General features: G+C 42.7%; 1 protein-coding gene across 1 annotated transcript in view; it reads left to right on the top strand.

The window, feature by feature from the left end:
* The window catches only part of SLC25A36 (solute carrier family 25 member 36), a 117,969-nt gene extending 96,232 nt beyond the window's left edge, over positions 1–21,737 (top strand). Inside the window, exons 3-7 of the mRNA XM_063915935.1 lie at positions 8,364–8,441; positions 11,164–11,264; positions 16,099–16,165; positions 19,353–19,642; positions 20,811–21,737. Of these exons, the coding sequence (XP_063772005.1) occupies positions 8,364–8,441; positions 11,164–11,264; positions 16,099–16,165; positions 19,353–19,642; positions 20,811–21,004 (730 nt within the window). The 3' untranslated portion in view covers positions 21,005–21,737. The remainder of the gene's footprint in view (positions 1–8,363; positions 8,442–11,163; positions 11,265–16,098; positions 16,166–19,352; positions 19,643–20,810) is intronic.
* The last annotated feature ends 1,658 nt before the right edge of the window (positions 21,738–23,395 follow it).

Here is a 23,395-nt window from a genome sequence, read left to right as displayed (position 1 = left end):
ATCTTCCAGTACAATCCTGACACAAAATGCCAGTCCATGCACTGGAAAACACCATCGTCAAGATTGAAGAAAGCATGTCAAAGCAACTCCAAATTCAAAGCCATTTTAATTGTTTTCTTTGATATCAAGTGTGTTATTTTGGCAGACTGGGGAGTAGATGTTTGACCAGGCATTATGGAGGAGAAGTGGTATCAGTGCATGTTCTCCCCCATCATTATCGGCGCTACTATCTACAAGATAGCACACTGATATGCCAGGAAATGTGTGAACGATCGGGGCCACTGACCGTTCTGAGAGCTGCTATTTATTTAGACCGTTACTGCTGACGTTGCCCTATTGCCACAGTAGGGGCAGCACTGTCTCTAGCTGCGGCATCTACCAGCTCTGAGCTGCATGGGAGATCTTGCGATAATAGCCAGATCTCACACATGCTCAGTGAGTCGGCCGAGAGGAGAGACACAGCGCATCAGCACTAGGCTGATGTGCTGTGGACCTCTAGCTGGGTTCACCATAGAAGTTGTTTTCACTCCTCCACTTCGGCAAATGAGATGTTCATATATCTTATTGGTGTGGCCTGCTGCTTCACCTCTGTTACAGAAGGCACAACAGTGGATCAACATCACTACAGAAATGTTCTAGAAACTTTGCGGGAAAGAATCTGATGAAAGGACTGAGTTGTTTCATCCTCCATTCGGACAACGCACCAAACCATACAGCGCTCTCTCTCTCTCTCTCTCTCTCTCTCTCTCTCTCTCTCTCTCTCTCTCTCTCTCTCTCTCTCTCTCTCTCTCTCTCTCTCTCTCTCTCTCTCTCTCAAACAGTTTTTGTCTGAGAAACATTGCTGAGCTAGTACACCCTCCATACTCCCCAGATCTAGCCATGACTTCTTTCTTTTCCCTGAAGTCAAATCTGTACTCAATGGAACCCATTTTGCATCAGAAGAAGATGACAGAGCTGTTGAGACAGCTGATGGATAATGAGCTACAGCACAACTTTAACCATTGGAAAATAAGAATGCAGCGGTGTGTGGATGCAGGAGTGGAGTACATAGAATAGGATCAGAGTTAAAATGTACTTAATATAATTAAAGTTAATTATAGCATCAGTATAGTCGTTTAATAGCCAAATCTTATACTGCCTCATTTAAAAACGTCTGTTTTCTGGTGTAAATCTTAAAAGGGTATGTATTGGCAGCTCCACCTGGCTTTTGTGATTGTTTTCCACCCTTTACATTTTATTTTATTTTTTTAATTTTATGTCCTTTTGAAAATAATCTATTTAGTAAATTCACTAACAAATAGGATTTTAGTTACCTGCTGGTAAATACTTTTCTCATAGTCAGTAGAGGATACTGGGAATCCATTTAGTACCATGGGGTATAGACGGGTCCACTAGGAGCCTAGGGCACTTTAAGAATTTGATAGTGTGCTGGCTCCTCCCTCTCTATGCCCTCCTACCAGACTCAGTCTAGGAAATTGTGCCCGAGGAGACCGACATACTTTGAGAGAAGGACAGATAATAAGTGGTGAGATTATGAACCAGCACACACAACAATAGGAAAGCCATGCTAACCAAACTTGAAACATGAACAGCAACGGCTGAACAAACCAGAATACTTAACCAGGTAACAGTGCAGGAAAAACGAAGCACCGGGCGGGCGCCCAGTATCCTCTACGGACTACGAGAAAAGGATTTACCAGTAGGTAATTTAAAATCCTATTTTCTCTTATGTCCTAGAGGATACTAGGGATCCATTTAGTACCATGGGGAAGTACCAAAGCTCCAAAACCGGGTGGGAGAGTGCTGAGGTTCCTGCAGAACTGACTGACCAAACTGAAGGTCCTCAAAGGCCAAAGTATCAAATTTGTAGAACTTTGCAAACATGTTCGAACCTGACCAAGTAGCTGCTCGGCAGAGCTGTAAAGCTGAGACACCCCGGGCAGCCGCCTAAGAGGAACCCACCGACATAGTAGAGTGGGCCTGTACAGATTTTGGAACCGGCAATCCTGCTGTGGAATAAGCATGCTGGATCGTGAGCTTGATCCAGCATGCAATAGACTGCATTGAAGCGGTATCCGGTTGATAGATAAGACAGTGTCTAGTTAGACAATCAATAGATAGACACCATATGTTAGACAGACATTAGGTCGACAGGGTCAAAGGGTCAACATCAAAATGGTCGACATAAAAAAAATAGACAAATGTTTTTTTTTTTTAATTTAACATGTTTTTGTACTATTTCATACCTTCTCTATCCATGTTGGCATAGAGTTGGTTATAAACCTTGTGGCGAGCACATGCCTTTCTGCAATTGGGGGTCCCAGATGACAAAACTATCCACACAAACCACAAAAATGCAAAAAACATGGTGTCGACCTTTTGACCCAGTCGACCCTTTTCATTTAGACCTTTTGACCCTGTCGACCTAATGTCTGTCTAACATATGGTGTCTATCTATTGACTGTCTAACTAGACACTATCTTTATACCACACCCTTTGAAGCAGGACACCCAATTTTATTGGGATCATGGAGAACGAACGGCGAGTCGGATTTTCTGTGACAAGCTGTTCTCTTTCTACATACACCTTCAAATCCCTCACAACTTCCAAAGACTTTGAAGTAACAGAGGTGTCCATCACAGTCGGAACCACAATAGGTTGGTTGATGTGAAAAGCGGACACCACCTTAGGAAGAAATTGCTGACAAGTCCTGAATTCCGCTCTGTCCTCATGGAAAATTAAGTAGGGACTTTTGTGAGACAACACCCCTAGTTCCGACACACGTCTTATGGCGGTCTTCGACGTAAGATACTTTACGTCAAGCTCCTGTAACATTTCAAACCAGTCCGATTGGAGGAACTGCAGCACCAAATTGAGGTCCCATGGTGCCATAGGAGGCACAAAGGGAGGCTGGATATGCAGAACACCTTTCAAGAATGTCTAGACCTCAGGGAGAAAAGCCAATTGTTTCTGAAAGAAAATAGACAATGCCGAAATCTGGACTTTAATGGAACCTAGGCGTAGGCCCACATCCACTCCCGACTGCAGAAAAAGCAGGAGACGTCCCAGATGAAATTCCACCGCAGAATATTGTCTGTTTTCACACCAAGAAACATACTTCTTCCATATACGGTGGTAATGTTTAGACGTTATCCCTTTCCTTGCTTGGATCATAGTCTGGGTGACCTTATCATGAATCCCTCCCCTGGCTAGGATCAGCCGTTCAACCTCCATGCCATTAAACCGCGGTAAGTCTTGATTGACTAACAGGCCCTGTTGCAGAAGATCCTTGCGAAGAGGCAGAGGCCACGGATCTTCGAGGAGCATCTCCAGAAGGTTCGCGTAGCAGGCCCTTCTTGGCCCGTCTGGAGCAATGAGTATTGCTTGAACTTTTTCCATTCTTGTTCTTTTTAGAATTCTTGGGACCTTAGGAAGTGGAGGAAACACGTATACCATGTGGTAGACCCATGGAGTTGTCAGTGTCTCCCGCCACTGCTTGTGGGTCTCTCGACCTGGAACAATACCGCCTGAGCTTCTTGTTGAGATGAGAGGCCATCATGTCGATATGTGGATATCACCAACGACGTGTCAAGCACCTGAACACTTCCAGGTGAAGGCTCCACTCCCCCGGGTGCAGGTCGCGTCTGCTTCCCAGTTGTCTACTCCCAGAATGAAGACCACCGACAACGCCACAGCATGGTTTTTTTTCCGCCCAGAGGAGAATTTGTGACACCTCTGACATTGCTGCTCTGCTTTTCGGTTTATGTACGTTACCACCGTTACATTGTCCTTCTTGACTTGAATGGCCTGATTCCGAAGTAGGGATGAGGCCTGCAGAAGGGCGTTGTAGACAGCCCTGAGTTCCAGGATGTTTATTGGAAGGACGACTTCTTGACTTGACCATTTTCCTTGAAACGTCGCCCCCTGGGTGACTGCTCCCCAACCTCTGAGGCTTGCGTCCGTGGTTAGCAGAATCCAATTCTGAATCCCGAACCTCCGACCCTCGACGAGGTGAGAAATCTGTAGCCACCACAGAAGGGAGATCCTGGCTCTTGGCGACAGACGGCTCCTCTGGTGCATGTGCAGACGTGATCCGGACCATTTGTCCAATAGATCTAGCTGGAAGGGCCTTGCAAGAGACCTTCCGTACTGAAGTGCCTCGTAAGAGGCCACCATTTTCCCCAGAAGACAGATGCACCGAGATCCGTGTTTTGCAGGATAGCCCGAACCATCGACTGGATTTCCATAGCCTTCTCCACAGGAACTCTCTCTCTCTCTCTCACACACACACACACACACACACACACACGCACACGCGCGCGCACACACACACACACACACACACACACACACTCTCACACACATACATGCACATACATCCCGTGTTCAGTATCATTCCCAGAAAGGAAAGTCTCTGTATCGGATCCAGGTGAGATTTTGGTAAGTTCAGAATCCACTCGTGATCCATGAGTAGTGTGGTTGAGGGGCGAATACTGTCCATCAACCGCTCCCTGGACGATGCTTTTATCAGAAGGTCATCCAGGTATGGAATTATGTTCACTCCCTGTTTGCGGAGTAGAAACATCATCTCTGCCATCACCTTGGTGAACACTCTCGGTGCCGTGGAGAGACCAAATGGCAGGGCCTGGAACTGGTAGTGACAGTCCTGCAGTGCAAACCGTAGATAAGCCTGATGAGGCGGCCAGATCGGTGCGTGAAGGTTTGCATCCTTGATATCCAGAGACACTAGGAATTCCCCCTCCTACAGACCTGAGATCACCGCTCTCAGAGACTCCATCTTGAATTTGAACACCCGTAAGTATGGGTTTAAAGATTTCAGGTTCAAAATCGGCCTTACCGAACCGTCCGGTTTCGGTACTACAAACAGGTTGGAATAATATCCCCTGTTTTTGCAGGTGAGGTGGAACTGGAACAATGACCTAAGTCTGTACCAGTTTTTGAATGGCGTCCTGTAAGGTTATACTTGCTTCCTGTGAAACTGGTAAGCCTGATTTGAAGAATCTGTGAGGTGGGAGCTCCTGGAACTCCAGTCTGTAGCCCTGGGAAATAAGATCTATGACCCAAGAATCCTGGCATGATGTTGTCCAGATGTGAATTAAAATTTTTAGTTGAGCTCCCACCTGCAGGTCTTCCAGGCATTGCGGTCCACCATCATGCTGAAGGCTTTGAGGAAGCAGAACTTGAGCTCTGTTCCTGTGAACCTGTAGTTTCTGGTTTTCGTGGTTTACCTTTAGCGCCTCTGGTGGCTGTAGAAGAACCTCTGGTTTTGCCCTTGAACTTGGCAGTCCGAAAGGACTGTAGATTAGGTCCTGAGTAAGCCTTCCTGGCTGGGGGGAGCTGCAGGAGGAAGATACATGGACTTACCCGCAGTAGCTTTGGAGATCCATTTGTCTAGTTCATCTCCAAATAAGGCCTCTCCTGTGAAGGGTAGGCCTTCCACGCCTTTCCTGGAGACCGCGTCGGCAGTCCACTGGCGTAGCCATAAGCCTCTGCGTTCTGACACTGCCATAGCAGTGGTGCATGCATAAAGTAAGTATTTCTTTTATGGCTTCCACCATAAAATTTGCAAAGTCCTGTATATGTTGCAGGAGTAAAATAATCTCCCCATTAGGCAAGGTACCTAACCCCTCAATTGGGTTACCCGATTTTTTTTTGCGATGGCCTTAGTAATTCACCCACATGCTATAGTGGGTCTTTGCGCCACCCCCGCAGCTGTATACAAAGATTTGAGTGTATTCTCAATTGTACGATCAGCCCTGTCTTTTAGGGAGGCTGCACCAGGGACAGGCAATACAATTTTCCGTGACAACCTGGAATACGAATGCATCCACTATCTGTGGATTTTCCCATTTATTTATTTTTGCCTATCCTCAGGAGGAAAAGGAAAAGATGATATCAACCTTTTAGGGATTTGAAATTTCCTATCGGGATTAACCAACGGTTCTTCAAACAGGGTATTTAGTTCCTTTGACACAGGAAAAGTGGCTGAGGATTTCTTTTTTACATTAAAATAGATTTCTCAGTCTCCTCCTCTATTACCTTATCAGGGATATACAAAACCTCTCTAATAGCTTCTATGAGAGCCTCTATTCCCTGTGACAGAGTAGCCTCCCCCACCTCTGCATCCACCTCCTCCATGTCTGACCCCTCATCATCCGAATCAGACTGCAGGATATGGGCCAAAGGATGCTCTTGCGGACAAATGGCAGGGTACTAAGACGCTGGTTTGTGTTCATAAACTCAGTCATCGATTGTCTTAAGTATTGTGTCTTTCTCATTGTGGGACAATTTAGTGGAAATATTGGAGATCATTCTCCTAATGGAATACAGCCAATCTAGTTCATCCCCCTGTAGTGAACCCCCTGGAGAAGAAAAACACTGTGCCTTACAAGAAACACACTCTGTCTGACATACTGTGACAACACACACACACACACACACACACACACACACACACACACACACGATAAAAACACAACCCAGAAAGAGCCCTTCAAGAGCGACACAAAGAGTGCCTGGAGCCAGCGCACAGCGCCCTTATTGCTAATGCCAAGCTTAGCCGGGTCGCAGACTAAGTACCCAGATTGGGGACGTAGTGAAGCCCCGCCCCTACAATGGGGCGCAGTCTTCCTGCTTTTTTTTATACTGGCTGAGGTAATTTTTATGCTTAAAATGGAGTCAGTCGCCTTTTAAGTCTGTAATGCCAGTCTGGGTACTGTGTACACTCGTAGTGTACTTAGACTCGTTCGTTCCCTCAGAAGCGGTGTGTCCACACTGTGTACTGAGTCCCGAGACTCCGCTGCCGACGTAGAAGCCGTGTGTCTCTGTACCCTCATGCCGCCATAATGGCCAGTGACCCGCTAACCGGGACACCGGCTTAGTACTCACCACTCTTCTTTCTTCTGGCTGTTAGGGGTGGCGGTGTGCTGCAGGAATGTACGCTCGCCGTGGTGGGGCATGTGAATAGCTCCGTCAGGAGCTAGTGTTCTGTCAGCGGGTAACTGGACCATTAAACCCTTCAAGAGGTTGGGCCGTGTCCCCAACCCCCCCCTACCCCCCCCCCCCCCACCTGGTGCCATCCAGACCTGCCTGAAAATAACAAACCGAGAAAATAAATGCAGAAAACTCTTCAGGAGCTTCCATGCGACGTGACCGGCTCCTCCGGGCATATTTTCTAAACTGAGTCTGGAGGAGCCAGCGCACACTGTCAAATTCTTAAAGTGCCCAAGGCTCCTAGTGGACCCCTCTATACCCCATGGTACTAAATGGATTCCCAGTATCCTCTAGGACGTAAGCAAAAAAGAATCTATGTATTAACTAACCTGTTTTGCCTATATTTTGTAGATCATATACATTCAAGCAGATTATTATTTATGTATATGGCACCACAAGGGATCCGCAGCGCTTAACAAAGTACATAAACAAATGAGCAAAACAAGAAAACAGTAACTTACTTCGCAAGATAATGTAGGACAAGTACATGGTATACAGGCATTTCAGTATCAGCAGACATGACACTGAAATAAGCATTAGGGAGGCAGAAGCAGAGGGTTAGGTGTCGTTTTAGGGAGTATGGTGTAGGAGATAGACTAGACTAGCACATGAAGGGAGAGGGCCCTGCTCGTGAGAGCTCACATTCTAAATGGGAGGGGCAGACGGTCAGATTGTAACAGAGGGTTAGGATGAGAGAATTTCAGAGATAGATATAGAAACAAAGTTTTATAAATTTTGAAATTGAATGTATTTGTAGAATCCTGATATTTTTGTCTTTTTGACTTGGTTGTTTTTAATATGCTAGTTATTAAGACTTCGATTTTTGACATCTTTATAGTTTTATTCAGGAGAAGATGTGCCCAATATTGAATCTATTTTTTTAATTTTTGTCCACTCCTGCTTTCCATTTCCTAAGGTGCATACACACTGGGCTTTTGCCCAGCGTGTGTGCCAGCGATGAAGCGTGGGGGCGCTTCAGTGCTCATCGCTGGGGCATACACACTGGGCGGTTTTGAGCTGTATGCAGCTCAAAACACCAAAAGTGAGCTGCTTTCAGCTCAAAATCACCCAGTGTGTATGGGCCTTTAGTTTTATACTCCTATAAAAGTGACTAGCGCTTTCTATTCCAACAAACTTTTAGATCACTGTATGTAAACTGACTGTAGCCTTGTATAAAGGACCTCTTTTGTAAAAATGTAATTGTTCCATATTCATGTTAAGCCAGATTGCCTGCGTAGATACCATAGGGAAAGTGCAAGAACTACAAGTGATCTGTTATTCAAAGCATGAAGCGAACGGCCCTTTGCCTTATATTCTCCATGTTTATGGTTCTTACTCTTGTATTCCAGGATGATTTTACAGAAGGAGGGTCCTCGCTCACTGTTCAGAGGTCTGGGCCCCAACTTAGTGGGTGTGGCTCCTTCCAGGTAATGTCACTTCATCAAACACCTAATGCCATTTCCTATAATAAAACCATAGCTCCCCTTTTGTATAATACTACAGTATATTGTAGCTGTGCTGATATTTCAGTCCTTTTATCTCATTGTGCCTTCTTGAGTACACTTGGTAATAATTCATCTTTAAAATGTCTTTGGTAAAAGCCAAAGAATTATGAATTGAATAATGAAACCTATGAGATCTGTAAGCCAGTTAGGTGGATTTACAGAAATAGGATCTTTCAAGAATGGAGATTCAATTGTGCTCTGCGCCCCCTGCTGTGCGTCTATTGGACCTATCCCATTGTTACTCTGACCAGACGCTCAGTAGCCACGGCAGACACTTTTTTTTTTTTTTTTCCATCCTCCGGTGGTGAGAGATAAAATATGTAAAGCCTGTAGTCCTGGAGCCCAAACTGGACTTTAGATGCCCAACGTGAACTTTAGATGGTTTTGTGCAGATAATAGATCACAATTAGTGTGCCTGAGCCGCCGAAAAGAAAAGTGGTTAGAAGTATCACCAATACTCCCAATAGACAGAAATAACAAATAGTTTACCACCTTTTATCTCAGGCGCTCCTCAACTAATATAGTGTTCAATCTCTCAGATTACTGAAGACATATGCCCTTGGAAAATGGTACATAAAAATACATAGTGTGATATTGTAACAATAGTAGAAGACAGGTATATGAATCTCTAGAGGTGCCAGACTCGTACCGCATCAGGTGGTCTACTTTTGTAGACAATTGCGCAGTGTTTAGAGCGGGTCACCGTCTTAGATATATCCTGACCCCTTCCAACGCCTCGAGGATATCTCCTTCTTATTCCAACCCAAGGTGCATGTGAATGAAAATGGTACTCCAATAGTGCATTACCATAAAAAATTTATTCACAAGATTTAAAACTTTAAAAGGTGGGTTCTTACCAGACTGAATGGTCTACACAAAAGAGTAGACAACAGCATTTGTTACAAATCAAACAACCAGGCGTCCCCAGGAGTAGTTGTATCCAGCCAGGCAAGAGCTCCACACACGTCCTGCTACCTTCACCAACGCGTTTCGATAACAAATGGTTATCTTTTTCAAGGTGGTAGCAGACACCCTGTGGTATTTATCCTCCCACAAATCTAAAAAACTAAAAACCTAATACCAGACATGGACAGTTAGGCAATCCATGTCTGGTATTAGGTTTTTAGTACGGATTTGTGGGAAATACTCTAAATGATAACGTATTTCGAAGTGCAATCTAGAGATGTGTGTCTGACAGGTTTTGTTTTGTGTTTTCCTCTCAGCGGTGACTGACACAATATTTATTAAAGGAAGTTTCAGATCTTGTACACTTAACAGTTTTTTTATTTAAAATGTTACAAAGTAAATCTACTGTATTAATAATAAGCCTTAGTATAAGAAGGGCCATTAGGGGAAAGTTATACAGTGTGTGGCTGTAAAGCTAGGAATAGAACTAGAATAACTTTTCTAAATATAGCCGTATAATTCACACAAGGACAAAAAAACCTTCCTGTAAACTTGAACAGCAATAGGAATATACTAGGTTCTATAAACAGATAGAAAACAAACCATTTTGTAGTGCATGCAAGCATTAAGCTGTATGTATTTAAGCATACAGTAGTTGGCAGTATTTGATATTGATTCCCAAGGGCACTTTATTGCTGGCCGGTACATTTGTGCATGTAAAATGGGTTGTGTCTATGCTCCCTTCATGATCAGGAGCTGGAAGTGACATAACGAGAGGGCAGTAAATAACTTCTGTCCTTACAGCACCTAAATGTTTTCTCCGTTCGTTTGAGGGTTGTTGTTGTTTTTTTGGGGGTTTTTTTGCTATGCACCATTGGACGCTCGCCACGCTTCAGGCTCGGTGTCTCGCTCCACTTCGCTCGCCACAGGTTACTATTCCAAATAGTTTGTGACATGGACCCAGGGGCTTATGGGAAAGGTCCTCGCCACGAAGGGAAACTAGACACTACCATGTAAAATGTGCTGCACTTAGGACTGACCCACACAAGTTCTGTCCATTACAGACCTCCAATGAATGTTGCTTTACATGAATATGCTTTATATGAATATATACAAAGAATAGACAAGCAACTTATTGAGTATATTTACATTTAAATAAATTGCTACTTTTTATACAATACTAGGGCTGTATTCAATAGCTGTCAGGTCCTTTCCGATGGAAAGGACCCGACAGCACTCTATTCAATGCCGGGCCAAACCCGACAGGTTTGGCCCGGTCCCGACAGTGTCAATGTCAACTTGTATTGACAATGTCGGAAACGGGGCTAAAATCTGTCTGGTTTGGCCCGGCTTCCGACAATACACGTTGCTGAAGCCGCTGCCGATCTGCATGTTTTCCGACAGTCTTCCAGTAAGTCGGAGTTCTCAACTTGTCGGAAGAAATTAAGTAGGTTGGAACCCCTTCCGACCTCAATCAGTCGGAAACTGCTGTCTTTCGGACAAGACGGCAGTCTTTGACTCTTATTGAATTTACCCCTTAAACTTCATAGGACAGTCTATATCTGTTGTGTTATGTAGATGCATTGGCACATATGCTACTGGTTCAGAGCTTTTAGAGCTTGACTTCATAGGCGTATGCAGCCAGTCCAGGGCTAAACACTTAATATTTTTCTTTAAACAGTGACTTCCCATATACAGCATAACAAGTTCTGACCCTATGTTCTGTGTCTCTTTACAGGGCCATCTACTTTGCAGCTTACTCAACCTGTAAGGAAAAGCTGAACCATGTGTTTGCAGCAGACTCCACACAAGTCCATATGGTCTCTGCTGGTGCCGCAGGTAATTATCTGCAGTAGTATGTTGCTTGTGTTAGTGGGAATAGGCATTTTTACATTAGCTCCACTAGTTCTCGCATTTTGGAATAACCTAACACGGGTTTAAGTGTTACCAGTCTGGCATTCCTTGTTTAATTCTCGCATAACATTCCCCGTCCAGCACGTGGGTAATTCATGTCTCCTAGTAACTATTTTCTTTTTCTTATTGTATGTTTTCTGTCCCTCCTATTTAAGCTTGCACTCTCAAAATGCTACATTACTGTGGGTTTATTGTACTCTGTGCTGATATGTCCTCTGTCTGCAAACCATAGGGAGAACATATGTAAGTGGGCACAATAGACCATTTGCCTGTTAAGTTCAATTTATATTTAACAAACAAAAACAAGGTGTATGTTCATTCCGATTGTGTATACTGCACCTGAGGGTTATACACAATTTTTTTCCACTTCAGTATAATGCCTTACTAAAGACGTCCCTATTGAACAGGTACATCTATTATCAAATTTTTGTTTTTGGTAAGTTACCTCTCTCTCCAACCCAACTTATGCTTATTTCATAACCCTTGCAAGAGGAGTTATATTTTCCATCAGGGATAAAATTTAGAACATGAACAAATGGTTTTCTTTGTTTGAATAATACTTGTAGCGTAGTATATTGCTACCGGACACTATTTTCAGCTGCTTTTCCATTTATGCTCTGAATGGGGAGGGGCTGAATACTGACCAAATATATATACAGATGTAGCCACGCTCATTGTACAATGGCTGCACCCGAGTATATATTTGCATTGCATTGATGGGTTGTGGGTGTGAATAGTCACAGCTGGTCGTTGCTGCAATGCATGTGCGTACGCATCTCTGCAACGATGAGCCTGGCTACATCTGTAAATCACGCAAATGTTTCAGTGTTGGTGCCATATTGTTTTTTTTTTATAAATTAAAAAATAGATTACAGTTCACACAAGGTACGTTTGCACGTAGGTAGCATAACCCTAACCTGTATGTAAACGTCTAAAGCATTAAACATGTTCTAAAGAATAGATGTAGTTAAAAACCTAGGTTCTTCCACTACCTTTTCCTTTGAAAATTGTCATGAGCGTGAGCTAAAAAAATTTACTTTCAGAGGCCTAAAGATAGACACGACTGATTTTTTTTTTTTTTTGCACAATATAGCTCATAATCCTCGATCAACTTAAATACTAAATCTTTCATCTGCCTGCACTTGCATCTGTGCTGATTTTTACGACTTTTTCTGATCTGAAACTAACCCATAGAATTGTGCAGTCACTGGGTCTTCTATATACTGCCCCCAAACACATATATAAATATATACTTCTTCCCCATCCTTTGGCAGAATGACTCTCTCTCTCATACAAGACGTCCATGATCAAAAGCAAAAACTAGTGAGAGGGGTTGGTTTAGAAGAAGTTTAGTGTGTGATATAATGCAGTAACGTCGCCTCAATTTGGTAAATCCGCTTTTTCAGTGACTCTGCTAGCAACAAAAATAAAAAATAAAAAAATCTGAACCTTTTCATTTATTACTGGGTAAGTGTTTTACAAAGCTAACTAATCAAATAGCTTGGAAATAATGCCGTTAGTATACTGTAGATAAGCTTATTGGTTTTATTACTAATTTTTTCATTGTTAAACGTCATGTTTTAAATATGCTTAACATCCATTAAAATATACTGTAACAAATTCATGCAAAATGTCAGCGGCTTTTGATGTAGAAGTTACTACTGTTCTTATGAACTCTTGTTCGTATGGTTTTTGTATGTAGTTTATTTAATAGTTATTAATTCAATCCATCTTGTGTTAATATATATTTTTTTTTAATATATATTTTTTTTCTATAGTCTTTTGCACACTTTATTTTGTGAAATCCTTTCCTTGGGTTTCATTGGTACGCAATGTTGTGGACCGCTGCTTGTTGTTGTGATACAGAAAAGCCTGTGTCTATTTTAGGCATTTACTGTACATTTCAACTGTGAAAGGCGCGAGATTGTGTCATCTCATGCTCGCCTCCTGCAGGTCTCGTCCTGCGGAAATATGGACTAAGTTAAACCTCGTGAGTACTTGACCCAGCTTCTCTCTGCAGCCAAAAGCGTAAGAACCGTACTTGGACATTGTAATTGCCTTTTTTAATGGGGAACAAGCAAGGAGTGTTGTACTCTCAAATGTAAGGAAATAATGTTTTGTTTTGTTTTTCCCTGCAACTCTTCAATAGAAATAGATATATGGATGAGGATAATTTTGTACAAGTGTGCTGTGTATGTGTGTGTTCATCATGCATCTCCTTCTATCCATAGCATGTTACATAGACTGTGTCTAGCAAGCTGTGTTTGGCTATTGGATACATTCATGCAAGTGTAATATACTGAGCTACAGTATAATTGCACAGTCTTGAATTATCCCAATAGATTGTTTTGTTTTTTTTTGTTTTTTTCCCCTCACTAATTTTCTCAAGCCTTATGTTTTGTGCCCATGTAAAGATGTATACGATCTTGGATACAAACAATGCAGCATCGTGGCTGTTTGTGACCCTAAAATTACATCTGTACGGTATCTGTCTAAGGATTTAATCGGCACTTTGTCATTTGTTAAACAGAAACAGTCACGATGCATTTTTGCATTTTCGGAAACAATACCACTGTTACGTGTTTCAAAGGGATTGAACTACTCATTCACCTTAAGTTAATTTGCAGGCAATTGGGTGTGTAGTTATTTGATGCTTTTAGATACCAGTTGTGCTTTGTATGTGTATAATTATTATTTTTTTTAAATGTGTCTAAAATTGTCTTTCTGTCTTCTTGTACCAGAGATTACAGACCACTGTCCGATAGCACTGAGCTATACCCTATTAGCGGACTGGCAGCTTTCATCTCTAGATCGATCTTTCACAGTGGCACTTGGTCAGCTAGCCAACTTTGGCTGTTACTGAGATAATGTTTGTGTGTTCTGGGCACACTCCCATCAGAAGCTTTGGCCAAAATCACTAATTTATTACCTTATCCTCTTTACAGAATAACATCATTGTGTAACTTTCTGGCCTGAATGAGTTTTGTCAACATAGTAAAATAAATATATTGAGGATTCACTGTGTTGGAATCTCATAAATGTGGCCGTTCTGGAGCATAAATTCAGCAGTTTAAGTCAAGGTTTTTCGTTTGTATGTTTTAAAAAGTTAAAATTGCCCAGTGATGAAGAATTTAGGTGTTTGATAAAAAGGGATCAGCTAATTTTATAACTCTGGTCTCTTGCCTGTTGAAATAGTCTTCCAGCAGTTTTTTTTTTTGGGGGGGGCGGGTGTTTAATTTATTTACACTTTACTTAATGAATATGTTTTTGGTCGTAGCAGTGACTGCAGATTTATTTGCCTGTTGCCACATTTTCACATTGACAGACTTGGACATTTTGGAAGGATGTAAAGCTAGTGGTAGCATAAAAGGCTAATGCTTGTCCTCACCTCTATGGGGCGAATTCAGATGTTAGTCAGTGGAATCACTGCTGCTAGGTACTATCCAAGCAGACTGCTCTATTTAAACAGAAATAACTGCAGTAACTACATCAATCACACCGGCAGTATGTTATTTCTTTATAACCCCCTGTGCATTTCCAGCAGATACCAGGCATTCTCTTATTGGGCCTCGACTAAAAGTTAGGAGTAATTCAGCTAGAGGGTGCAGACTTACAGCTTAGCAAAGCTGTGATGTGCTGCAGGGGAAGATACGTAAAATATACAGGGAAAGGGGTATGTATATATAGGTATACAGACAGTATTTTTTCCAGCATACAAAAAAAGGAATTACACATGCTCCTTATATGATAACTTGGTTTATCCAGGTCCGGTCTTGTGCGCATGCATTCTCCATGCACACAAGGTTTAGTTTGGTTTGCTTTTATAAATAAAAAATGTGAACTCTTAAAATTATTAAGTCAGAAGTGTTATGTTGTCGTCTTAGCCAGGATAAAGCATCTGGTGATGCACAGAATCTACCACCATATCTACAGCCACTTCTACTTTGTAGATAGCCTATACCTATCTCACCTTGGTTGTTGTCACATTACAAGGTGCGGCTTATTTTCAGAACATCTGATTGGGCCAATTCATCTGGTTTGCAACATATTCTCATGTGTGCATCGAAGTCTGAATGGTGCGGGTGTCTTTAGCCAGTTAGGGTGTCTGATCACACCATGAGCTCTCAGCCTCTTCTCCGTCACTCTAAACACTGCATGCTTAGCACTTTTTCTTTATACAGTTGGACATTGTATTTCATATCTCTGAAAATAACCACTTTCAAGTCCTCCCCCACTACATGTTTTTTCCTGTTTGTAATTGTTCCTAATAGTGTACCCAAAAAAAAAAAAGCATGTGTGATGTTCAAGCAAATGGTGGGCCATCCGAAATCCTTAGAGAGAGACTAGCTTTCTAGTCTTCTAAAATTTAGACCCTTCCATTCTTTACTTAAGTATCAAACTCTGATTAACTGTTTACTTACACATCCCAGCAGTCTTCATTTGCTAGTTTAACTACAATACCCATAAGGATATTGTATTTTTTTATTTTTATTTTGTATTTATTTGTAGTTTAAGACTGAATATACTTGCAACTGGGGTTATTGGGCTGCTGAAGATTAGTAAACTGCTCAATATTCTTAAATGAAGCCTACTTAAATATGTATTTAATATTGTAAACTATGCAAGGCCAAAGTTGGATCCTAGTTGTGCTGATATGAAAATAGTATTTTTTTTTATTTTTTTTTTATTCATATGATTTTTAATGCGCAACTTAACGTGTGAACTTGTTTTGATGTCAAATATGTTTTTATTTGCTTAGGTTTCACTGCGATAACTGCTACCAATCCTATTTGGCTGATTAAAACGCGGCTACAATTGGATGCAAGGTGAGATTAGTTACTCATATACAATTAATGTGCTTTCTACTTGCGAAACTAGTTGTACTTTTTAAGGGTCATCACAGAAGCAAGATTGCATAGAAATATACATTTTATATGGATACACCTCTCATCCATTTGAAGCTTTTTGTCTTAGAGATCATCATTAAAACACCTTTGTAAAAAAAAAAAATAATAATATTGCCAGATTGCAATAGTTTATAGTTTTTACTTCTGGTGTATTTTTATATAAGTAATTTCTTCTTCATTTTAACTCCTAAATGTCCATGACAAATGCAGTTCAAAGACCTGCTGTCAAGGTGGTACAGGCAAATGCCATTCCAAGATTTACTGTCAATAGAGCATCTTCTTATTACAGTGGACCCTGGGAGCAAATAAAGCTTTGTTTTATTGTATTTTGAATTTTTTTTGTGAAATTTTTAGAGAGGGAAAAAAACTTTCTGGTGTAAAAGACATGTAGTTGAGCCAAAAAGACGCTCGTCACAAGCAAAGTCCCACGGAACCTGGAGCAACTCTGGCAATAGTGTATTGACCTATAAAATCAGAACATCTGAGTACATCTGTAAAGAAAAAAAATGTATTTTATCAAGGAAAACGGATCTATATGATACACACAAATACAGGTAGACCCTCGATTATCTGGCATCTCTTTTAATCCGGACACATCATGTACCGGAGGAAGGGTTGTTAGGCAGCAAGAGGCTTAAGGTGGGTACACACTGATAGATAGATAGATCTATCTACGGACGGAACAGGCAGCGTGCTGTGCATACACACTGCCCGATCCGTCGGGGACTGACGTCATAAACTGGGCGGGCGTGTACACACGCCCGCCCAGTATAGCTGTCAATCACCGCCAGCTGCCTCAGCAGTGTGCGGCCGGCTGGTCGCCCGTACACACACAGCGATGCGCCAATATATCAGTAGATATGTTGGCCGTCGGCTGTGCTGTAGGGCCGACGCAATATGTCTGTGAACGACGGAGTTCAGACATATTGACTGTACACACTGGCCAACGGACCTGCGATATATCGGCCGTTCAACAGAATGGCCGATATATCGGCCAGTGTGTACCCACCTTTAGTTAGGCGGCAGGGGGTATGGAGGAGAAGAGTCTGGTTGCGGGCAAGTAGTCAGGCTGCAGGGTTGGCATTGGGCTGTGGGAGGCATGCTGGGTAGAATTAAGCTGCATGGAAGGGGAAGGATCAGGATGCCGCTGACACCACTGTAGTTTATACCACAGACAATCTTGCAAAATTGATAATCCGGCACAGTGCCAGAACCGAGGGTGCCGGATTATCGGTGATGTACATGTAGTATAAAAGAAGCATACAAACATTTACAATATAATCTCATTAGTACATGAAGATGTTTTTACTGATGCCTCTGTTTTGTATAACTGTGTGACGTATTTATCTGAAAGATGCAGTATATCATGCTAAGAAAGGACTCAAATCTTCTAGGTATCAGAGACTAATGGGTCTCCCATTGCTTTCTAGCCATATGATACAAAAAAGCTTTCTAATTTGATTCCCGCTTGGCTCAGCCCTTCAGTATCCTGAATGATGGCACTGACATTTGATTACTTTTCTCTCATGTCTCGGATAGCAGGGATTCCCAAGCCTAACAATAACCTTTTAGATGTTAGCTACAGGCCTATCTCCCTACTAAATATAGATCTTAAACGTTTGAATAAAATTCTAGCCAGAATATGACTGATAGCCCAAGTAGGCTTTGTTCTGAAGACACAGGTTAGTCCAAGAGTAATCCATGTCATATGTTAGGCACATCTGCTATCCATGATATCATTCTCCTGATCTCTAGCCCTTTAAACCTTCCTCCCAGGCCTCTATGAGTTGCTTGCATGTTTTTAAAGCATGTTCGGCCTGTTTATTTTATAATTTGATAAACCTTACCAAGCAACAGTTATCCTGGTATTAGGCGTGGATATATTTATCCTGGTATATCTGTCAAGTCTGTCTTTCTTCGCCTACTATTTGTACATATCGCATCTAACACCAGCGGGCAAATTCAAATGGCTCCGGGTTTAAAACTCTGTGCCATTTATTTATTTGGTATTTTCCTTGTGCCGTTAACCTGCTTATGTGCGTTACCCCATAAATTCCTGGTTAAGTTTCCGGAATTTATCCCAGACTGCAAGGAAAGATCTAGTTTAAGTGCACCATCTGGGGCTTACCTCATGGGCTAGCAGCATTATTTAAATAGCTCAGGGCAGAACTTTAACCATACCGTAAACCCCGTGGCTAATTGAGTAGGCCCCATTGAATACAGTAGGCTTGGTCTTCCAAAGGCAGTTAGTTGGTATGTTGATTTGGAGATACTCAACTTGTCTACCACTTGAGTATCTCGAACAAGAATTCTGTACCTCCCAGACAAGGGGACACAGCTACTTGCTTTCCCTGACAACTTTGACACACATCATGGTTAATTGTTCGTTTTATTCATCTATTAAACTCCAACTCCTGTGAAGCCATACTTCATGATGTTGCTAAATGGGAGATGGAACCGCACATTATATTAGGACACAGACTGAATGCTGCCACAAAAATCACAATCAACAATGATCTTGAAAAACCTGCTCTGATGGTACCTTTCTCCTTAACGATAGTGGAATGTTTGGGGGCCTTGGTCAGAAGCTATTAACCTTTTAACTCCTCAGCAGCTAAGCAAAACCCATAACTGGATCATGGAAGGCAACCAGCCTAGATTGCTCAGATGAGATTTGTAGATTGGGTGGATGCATGTTTAATTCTAAACCAGACAAAAAAAATTTGTGTGTGTGTCCATATAGATAGAAGTATCCAACATGCTGCATATTCATTTTCTTTTCTTTTGTTTTTTGACCCTAATGTATAGATCAGGCATTCCCAACCACGGTCCTCAAGGCACACCAACAGTGCAGGTTTTAGTGATATCCAGGCTGCAGCACAGATGGTTAAATCAAAATAACTGAGGTACTAATTAAGTCACCTGTGCTGAAGCCTGGATATCACTAAAACCTGCACTGTTAGTGTGCCTTGAGGACCGTGGTTGGGAAAGCCTGGTATAGATTCTTTCAAGACACAATTATAGTCTTGTGATCTAAATATTTCCTTTGTTCAGTTGGAATACCTGGAAATCCATTTTAACTACAAAATCTTTTCTCCTTTTTTAGAAACCGAGGTGAGCGGCGGCTGAATGCTTTCGAATGTATTCGAAGAGTATACAAAGCAGATGGCTTGAAGGGTTTTTACAGGGGCATGTCTGCCTCCTATGCTGGCATCTCTGAAACTGTTATCCACTTTGTAATTTACGAAAGTATTAAACGCAAATTGTTGGAACAGAAGTCTGCATCAATGATGGATGATGATGAGGAGTCTGCGAAAGAGGCTTCTGACTTTGTTGGGCTCATGTTAGCAGCAGCAACTTCCAAGACTTGTGCCACCTCCATAGCATACCCACATGGTAAGAATACAGTCTGTATATGATCTTGTGATTGTACTTGCTGCATCCTGTATACCTGCACACTGATTTGTATGAGACCCTGCCACTTGGTGGCCATCTGTAGTTACGTTCACAGACCAGAATTTCTTGAACCCTATGCATCTTTGTACATATTCAGTAAGAGTTGTTCATGTATCTGCTGCCCTTTATTAGAATTTCATAATCTAAAACTATTATATTAATGTCTCCTAACACTTCATCTTGTATAGAATTTTGATTCTACAGTTTTCCTGCGGCACGATTACTATTTATGGCATCGACTCCACCCCATTTTGAAAGGTCAGAGTAAGAGCCACATGGGCCTAAGACTGAAAATGTTCAAAGGCTTATGCTGGGAAGGGGAGAAGCTGTGAAAAGCGCTGTTTGGGTGTGGCCAGAACCCCCATCCCCCTTTTCTACAGTATCAGTCCAACTGTCTACCTATACACATACAAATAGAAAAATGTATTAAATCTGTAAGGTAACTAGAAATACAGTTTATTAATACTTACAATGTATGGCTAACTGTGGCCAATTAGGCAGCTGGTCATCAACATGTTGCCATGATAATAGCAACATGAGAATCTTCCAGCAGCTGCCGCCCACAGTGGGACCTCCCGGTCCATCTGCTTCCAGGTTCCCTCCCCCAGTGCCTGCCATGCAGACAATCTGCTGATCGGGCAGCCCATCGGCACCCCCCCCATGATAGGTGGGTTAATCTGGCCCTGCCCCTTTGTCTACAGGTTTCAGTTGTAACCTTAATCTTCCCCTTATGTCCCTATTGTTGGCAATAGGTCTCAATAGCTTTAACCCTTCACCCTGTGGCAGCAAAACACTGTAGATCCCTTCTTTGCACTTTTGTAATTGCCACATGCACTCCACACATCATTCTGCTGCGCAAAATCTGCATGTGATGTTGATGGCCAGACATCCCATGGGCCTGTGGCGTCTAAGTGATTAATAACGGAAACACTGCTTCATGCAGCAAAGTTTCTCCGCTACTGTTTATATGTGACATTGTATGTAGGGAGGTTACACACCACTGACAATGTTGTTGGCGTCCAAGTCCACGCTTTCATAGAGTGTGTGTTTGGTTCTTTTTTAGAAATTTTGAATATCATTTTTTTTGTTCCCTCCTCTTTTTGTGCAGAGGTTGTACGGACAAGACTACGTGAAGAGGGAACAAAATACAGGTCCTTCTTTCAGACCCTGTCACTACTTGTGAAAGAAGAAGGCTACAGTTCCCTCTACCGGGGCCTCACAACGCACCTGGTTAGACAGATTCCCAACACAGCGATAATGATGTGCACATATGAGGTGGTTGTCTATCTTCTGGATGGATAGCAGCCCAGCATCAGTTCTCGTGTCTGTGAAGAACATGGGAGACCAAAGGATTGAAAGTGGACCAGGGAGCCTCTACAGGAAAAAGAAAAGTGACGATGACTGTCAGCAAAGACTCAAAGAAACCACCACGGAGTGTTATAGCTGCTTCTGGAAGCTCTCTTGCCTCCTCCTTTTGTGTGGTCATTGGCTACTCATACAATGTAATAGAGAGGGTGTCAGAATGGGGAAAATCCATTCATTTCAGAATTACAATTTTCACATTATGTGGGGCAGTCCATTTGGTTTTGCAAACCTAGACATGTATGATAGGATTGAAGTTGCCTACAGATATTCTGTGTTTTACAATGTACAAATGGCAGGAGAACAGGCCAGCGTTTTATCTGCGTACTGTAAAACCTGCAGAGTGCTCACCATATGCATATCGTTTGTGTGCATGCCTTCCTGCTGTGTGTCTGACCTCTCCAAGAGACGAGCTGTGTGAACTGGGGTTGAAATTGTTGTGGTATTCCATTATTTAATGTGTGTCCCATCAGACTGGATAATGTTCTCCTTGTACTGACATGCATCAGCTCCATGTGCACTTCCTTTCCCTGACCAAAGTAAAGATGGCATCAGAACACAAACTCCTGGAATGCAATTATGGAATGGTCTTAACCCTGGTAGAAAGCACTTAAGGTTACAACCTTCTTTGAAAATATACTGTGAAAGTTTGCACAAATATTATCTGACCATGGCTTGTCTCCCTGTAGCATTTTGATTTAAGGTATCACTAGTACTGCACTTACTGCTAATCTTTATAACACAAACTAAATTCTAATTTCTCTATCGTCCTAAGTGGATGCTGGGGTTCCTGAAAGGACCATGGGGAATAGCGGCTCCGCAGGAGACAGGGCACAAAAAAGTAAAGCTTTACTAGGTCAGGTGGTGTGCACTGGCTCCTCCCCCTATGACCCTCCTCCAGACTCCAGTTAGATTTTGTGCCCGAACGAGAAGGGTGCAATCTAGGTGGCTCTCCTAAAGAGCTGCTTAGAGAAAGTTTAGTTTAGGTTTTTTTTTTCTTTACAGTGAGTCCTGCTGGCAACAGGATCACTGCAACGTGGGACTTAGGGGGAAAGTAGTAAACTCACCTGCATGCAGAGTGGATTTGCTGCTTGGCTACTGGACACCATTAGCTCCAGAGGGATCGAACACAGGCCCAGCCGTGGAGTCCGGTCCCGGAGCCGCGCCGCCGACCCCCTTGCAGATGCTGAAGCGTGAAGAGGTCCGGAAACCGGCGGCTGAAGACTCCTCAGTCTTCATAAGGTAGCGCACAGCACTGCAGCTGTGCGCCATTTTCCTCTCAGCACACTTCACTGGGCAGTCACTGAGGGTGCAGAGCGCTGGGGGGGGGCGCTCTGAGAGGCAAATATAAACCTTATACAAGGCTAAAAATACCTCACATATAGCCCATAGGGGCTATATGGAGATATTTAACCCCTGCCTGACTGGAAAAATAGCGGGAGAAGAACCCGCCGAAAAAGGGGCGGGGCCTATCTCCTCAGCACACGGCGCCATTTTCTGTCACAGCTCCGCTGGTCAGAACGGCTCCCAGGTCTCTCCCCTGCACTGCACTACAGAAACAGGGTAAAACAGAGAGGGGGGGCACATTAATGGCTATATATATATATATTAAAGCAGCTATAAGGGAGCACTTAATATAAGGATATCCCTTGTATATATAGCGCTTTGTGGTGTGTGCTGGCAGACTCTCCCTCTGTCTCCCCAAAAGGGCTAGTGGGTCCTGTCTTCATTAGAGCATTCCCTGTGAGTTTGCGGTGTGTGTCGGTACGTGGTGTCGACATGTATGAGGACGATATTGGTGTGGAGGCGGAGCAATTGCCAAATATGCAGATGTCACCCCCCAGGGGGTCGACACCAGAATGGATGCCTTTATTTGTGGAATTACGTGATGGTTTATCTTCCCTTAAACAGTCAGTTGAGGACATGAGGCGGCCGGACAATCAATTAATGCCTGTCCAGGCGCCTCAAACACCGTCAGGGGCTGTAAAACGCCCTTTGCCTCAGTCGGTCGACACAGACCCAGACACGGGCACTGATTCCAGTGACGACGGTAGAAATTCAAACGTATTTTCCAGTAGGGCCACACGTTATATGATTTTGGCAATGAAGGAGACGTTACATTTAGCTGATACTACAGATACCGTAAAACAGGGTATTATGTATGGTGTGAAAAAACTACAAACAGTTTTTCCTGAATCAGAAGAATTAAATGACGTGTGTGATGAAGCGTGGGTTGCTCCTGATAAAAAGTTGATAATTTCAAAAAAGTTATTGGCATTATACCCTTTCCCGCCAGAGGTTAGGGCGCGCTGGGAAACACCCCCTAAGGTG

Source organism: Pseudophryne corroboree, chromosome 4 (genome assembly GCF_028390025.1).
Source record: "Pseudophryne corroboree isolate aPseCor3 chromosome 4, aPseCor3.hap2, whole genome shotgun sequence".
Classification (NCBI taxonomy): Eukaryota; Metazoa; Chordata; class Amphibia; order Anura; family Myobatrachidae; genus Pseudophryne; species Pseudophryne corroboree.
This window is presented reverse-complemented; position numbering and strand designations above follow the sequence as displayed.